Source organism: Ixodes scapularis, unplaced genomic scaffold (genome assembly GCF_016920785.2).
Source record: "Ixodes scapularis isolate PalLabHiFi unplaced genomic scaffold, ASM1692078v2 ptg000137l_1___fragment_3__unscaffolded, whole genome shotgun sequence".
In the NCBI taxonomy this organism is placed as follows: Eukaryota; Metazoa; Arthropoda; class Arachnida; order Ixodida; family Ixodidae; genus Ixodes; species Ixodes scapularis.
In genome coordinates this window covers 595246-600225 of record NW_024609920.1, presented here as the reverse complement: position 1 = coordinate 600225, position 4980 = coordinate 595246, and the positions used below count along the sequence as shown (strand labels likewise).

Genomic DNA, 4980 nt, shown 5'->3' with positions numbered 1-4980 from the left:
GCGTTGACAAAATTAAATAAAGGTAGGCTGCACCAACTTACTTATTAAGACATCCTCGCCCATCTTCCTTCCAACAAAAAAAGAAAGCACATACGAAAAAAAAAAAATAATCTGCGCCGAGCAGCGTCGAACATGCGCCGACTAAAGTCCCTCGATGTTTTTTCACTGCGTTTTACAAGTACCGTCATTCTTTGCCGCGCCGACATCTGTTTCTATTGGAGGAGAGCGATGTCACGTGATTTCCGGAATTCTCGCCACTTCCGTCCGCCATTTGCTTCCAAGCTGCTCGGCTGCTCCGTCCGCTCGCGTGTTTCGTGATACCCGGCGACGACTTTAGCTCGACGTTCTGGTGTTTCTGAACCGTAATGAGGCAAGTAAAGTAGTAAGCGTTTGTGTTAGATGACGGGGTGTTCCGCTTTTGGGTGCAGCCAGAGTACTGGTAGTGGAAAAAATTTGTTCGCCATTCCGCTTCGGAAAGCCGATCTGAAGAGGCAGAAGGCATGGCTCCACATGATTGGGAGGAAAAATTTCGTCCCTACCAGAAGCAGCAAGCTTTGTGAGGTGAGCATTTCTGGGCTAGTTACCTCTTCCACACACGTTCACATAGGTACACATGCAATGTTTTTCCTGACGCGCCTGACTGCCGAACTCGGTCTCAGCTGAAATGCGGCCTCGGTGCTCTGCCGTTTTAGCCCGTTGTTTTTCACTCGAAAACCCGGTTGTTCGCCGGCAAAGTTTTTCGCGTAGTCTGAGTTTTTAAGGGACACGATATGAATAGATGAAGCCGCCGATTGGCCGCTTCAGCTGTGAGTGTCTCGCAGTGAACCTCTAGGAAATACGAAAAGCTACTATCGAGGACAACATGAGCCGAAAACGCCTTTCATGTTTCTTTGGCTTACCACCTGTTTTTGAGAGAGCTGTGGTCCGAACTAGGAAGAGAAAGCGAAGTTGAGGAATAATGGAGCTTGTGGCAGTCGCAGAAAGAGGTTGGATCGGGTGTTCCAGCTCGTACTGTCCGCGCGCGTGGAGGGCGTACAATGCGCGGCACTGTTAGCGCGAACAGAGCATCGGTGTCTCTACGTCTTTTACTTCCATGGAGTGTTGCTTTGCGCCAAATTTTACCGCTTAGGTTAGCGTCCCAAATTAGCCCTTCCCACCGCGCTAGCAGTTTTGATGACGAACTTTTTATTCCGATAGAGGAAAAAGCGGCGATCACTCTTCTGTACTAACAGTGTGACGCTCTCTACCTCCAAACAAAGTCGAATTTTTTAGTGTTCTCAGTGCACTGTACCGTGATTTGCAAGTTAGCCCTGTTCATTCTCGACAGGACCATTTTTCACCGGATAAGTTTGAACCTCGGATCTGGCAGAGCCATGGCATCAAAAATACTTAAACCAGACGCTGTCACAGCAACTTTAGCCATAGGCCGCCAAAGCCAGTTCGATGACCACCGTGAGAAAGGGAAATGGGAAACATCCAAGGTAAGTTGACACAGTCAGAGATGGTGAATTTGCAGTCACTTGGTTGCTAGATTTGGTATTAAAATGCTACCTATTTTAAGCAGGGGAGCCAATGTAGGAGGAAGACAGCATCCAGACGCTTCCATCTCTGCATTCAACTGCTGCTCTCACAGGTGTCGTATTTCCTCCTTCACAGATTATTGAGAATATGCTTGTCCAAGGTGATGAATTAATGCAAGTAGCGTTGAACTGCATGCTGACAAAGTTTACAATTTCAGCACAAGCCTTGCCCTCGCACACAGAGGCACAATCCAGCAAAGTGCAAAACTGCGACCAGGAGTCTGTGCCTCAGGCGGGCCCCCCAGTTGGCGAGTCACACGCAATTCCAGCATTTAGTAGCCGGGCACACGCAGCGACATATGCAGTCACAATCATCCTTTACTCGACCGTGTGCCAGGCGTACTCTGGGCTAATTCTTCTGTTCCTTCTTTTTCGGCTTGTATTTGCCCATCTCAAATGTGGTATGTGCTTTCTGGGGCATTCCTGCAACAATTGACTATCCTGCCATGCGTATATGTGCGGTATGTACCGAGGACATCGTAAAAAAGTATTGGAATTTATGTCAGCAGGCTCTTCTGTGCTTTGGGTAAGTGTTGATTTGCACCATACATGCGTCCCTGCCAGGGGCGGATGCAGGAATTTTTTGAAGGGGGGGGGGGGGGGGGGGGGGTCAGCGTACCATACGTTTAGGAACCCCCTCCCCCTCGTTTCACGTCCTAAATTTTACGCACGCAAAATTCAAGAGGGGGTCAGGACATCCGGACCCCCCCTCTAAATCCGCCCCTGGTCCCTGCTGTAATGAACAGCGTGAGTGGAATTTAACTGCCTGCTGATAAAATTCCCGGCTTCAGCACGAGCCTTGCCCATACTCACAGCCGCCCACTCCAGCGAGATGCAAAGCTGCGACTGGGAGTTTGTGTCCAATGCGGATGCTGCAGTTGCTGAGTAACATGATGGCCAGACACAAATGCTGCATGACATTGTTAGTGCGAGTACAACTGCGGCACTCTTTGCATTTTACTTTGAATTAGTAAATGCTGGCACCAAATAATAGGGTGCAACTTTGTGCCCGATATGAACATTTTTCATCCCTTGTTTGCATTAACAGTGTCGCACTTTGTTAGGTCAGAACAAGCCTTAACACCAGTGGGGTGAGGCGTACGGAATTCATGCCATAAACCGATCTCACCAGCCAGTTTGACTACGCGCCACAGCTGTCGCAATGCATTGAGGGAACTTCAGTCTTTCTGCACGTGCCCGAAACACTGGAACTCTGCGCGTGAGACAGCACAAGCCGTTTCGGGCACCACCGTCTACCTATTGTGAACTAAAGTTATGGCGGCTTCATGCATGCGCCGAACGTTTGGTGAGGTGGGTCTATTGGTGGCAGGACGACAACAATTTCTTTCTTTTTGTCTTTATTGGTCCCTCTCAAAACAAATGCATTTCTGTGACCATTGACTACTCTGCCATACAAATGTCTGCTGCATGCTTCATATTGTGGGGTTTCATTTTGTGCCTACAAAATTTACAGGTTCACTGCAAGTCTCGATACAAAAATCGAAAATCGGAGGCTCCATCCTAATAAGAACTCTTGGTCAGTGCTCTGTGCTTAAACAAAGTAGGTCAATGCCAAAGGGTGCAATATTGCTTTTGCATGAAATTACACACAGAACATATAAGAGCTTTATGCCCATTCTCGATTAATGCTGCAGGGAGCAGCTCCCTCCACAATTATGAGCATTCCTTATAAAAGTACAAATGACAGCCGTGTCTAGAAGTGAACGACAGGACTGACGCTGGCTGTTGTCTTTGTTCGATACTCAGGAGCGGTTCCCTCATTCCTGGCAGCAGGCTCCTCCGTCCAGCCATGTACATCGCAGGGGACGACTGCCTCAAAGGGTGAGACGTTTCCCTGATTGAATGACAGCCATGTGTAGAAGTGAACGACAGGACTGATGCTGGCTGTGCTCTTTGCTCGCTACTCAGGTGCGGTTCCCTCATCCCTGGCAGCAGGCTCCTCCATCCAGCCGTGTACACCGCAGGGGACGACTGCCTCGAAGGGTAGGACATTTCCCTGAACGAATGACAGTCGTGTGTAGAAGTGAACAACAGGACTGACGCTGGCTGGGCTCTTTGCTCGCTACTCAGGAGCGGTTCCCTCATTTCTGGCAGCAGGCTCCTTCTTCCAGTCAGGTACACCGCAGGGGACGAGTGCCTCGAAGGGTAAGGCATTTTTCTGAATGAATGACAGTCGTGTGTAGAAGTGAACGGTAGGACTGATGCTGGCTGTGCTCTTTGCTTGCTGCTCAGGTGCGGTTCCCTCATTCCTGGAAGCAGCTGCTCCCCCGTCCAGTCATGTACACCTCCCCTGGGTCCAATAGGTCAATCAATTCCTGGTGCTCCCCTTCTTCGTCATCGGTTGCCCAGATTCGTCGCCAGAAAGTAATCGCCTGATCAACATCAATGTTCTCGTCCATCTCCTTCTGGTCTTCGTCAAGTTTCCGGCAGAAGGCAGACCGATCGAGCTCGAACAGCGTGTTCGTTTTCCGATACTCAATCCGGTTTGCCGCAGTGATCGGTTTTTTGTGAAAAACTGCCCTTTCCTCTTCGATCTGGTCCTCAAGCTTCTTCAACTGGTCCTTGTTGTTAGAGTGGTACTGGTTGGCTTTGCAAATTTGTTTTAATGCTCTCAAGGGAGCCTTGTTCTGTTTGACTGGTGACAATTTACAGCTGTTGACTAAGCTCCTTGATCTTTATTTTAATGGCCTCCTTCCAGTTCAACTTCCTTTTGTCACCTCCTCATATGTCAGCTGGCAAGCGCAGATCAAATCATTCAGCTCTGCTAGAATATTCACCTTCTTTTCCAGCTCAATCCCGATGACCTGATAGTTTATTTCCTGACTGTATACCTTTCTTGTTCTCTTTCGGTCAGTTTGGCGATTAAGGGCCAGCTCAATGTTACTGGCCAGCAGATTCTTTATATTGGTGTACAGTTGGCTGTTTATTATGGTCGCTGGCAACGGCCATTCTCTTTCTTCGGCCACCTGACCACTGCCCGATTCAGTAGGCTGTTGTTAATTTTTGCACTGGGTATGCTTGTTTTTCATCGTTGTCGACGTTACATTCTGGTTATGCTTCCGATTATGCTTGATTGTTATTTTTGGCCACCAACCATTGGGCATCCGTCCATGTGGTCCTTTACTTCGCTCGATCACCAAGGCCAACCATCTTTCTGGTGTTGTCTCCCTGTCGGCTCGCCTCACAATCGCTGCAAAAGCCACTTCTCTGTCACTGGAAATTCTTATCATCATCGCCATTCAGGTCGGTTGGTGGTCATCGCCGGTTGGATTGGCACTTTTGTTATCATCGGAAATGGCTGCTGGGGTTCGTGCTGAATGCGTCAGTGGCCATTGTACTCGCGAGACGTCGTTGATTTCGGAGGAGTTTTCAGTTTCAA

At 48.9% G+C, this 4980-nt stretch overlaps 1 protein-coding gene and 1 long non-coding RNA gene across 3 annotated transcripts; both read left to right on the top strand.

Moving 5' to 3' along the window:
• Window positions 1–420: 420 nt before the first annotated feature.
• On the top strand, window positions 421–2770 carry LOC120846565. Of its 2 annotated transcripts, none has more exons than XM_040218379.2 (5): window positions 421–561; window positions 1328–1481; window positions 1565–1633; window positions 1763–1828; window positions 2372–2770. In XM_040218379.2, exons 2-5 carry the CDS (start codon window positions 1374–1376, stop codon window positions 2549–2551), a joined length of 423 nt encoding a protein of 140 aa, XP_040074313.2. In that variant the 5' UTR covers window positions 421–561; window positions 1328–1373; the 3' UTR covers window positions 2552–2770. The 2 variants fall into 2 exon arrangements, with proteins under 2 accessions (XP_040074313.2, XP_040074312.2); XM_040218378.2 differs by having other exon boundaries at window positions 1739–1828.
• Window positions 2771–3028: 258 nt separating this feature from the next.
• LOC115310218 lies at window positions 3029–4429 on the top strand. The gene is made up of 4 exons (XR_005717065.2): window positions 3029–3422; window positions 3510–3584; window positions 3672–3746; window positions 3834–4429. It is a non-coding gene; the product is annotated as an uncharacterized LOC115310218 (long non-coding RNA).
• The last annotated feature ends 551 nt before the right edge of the window (window positions 4430–4980 follow it).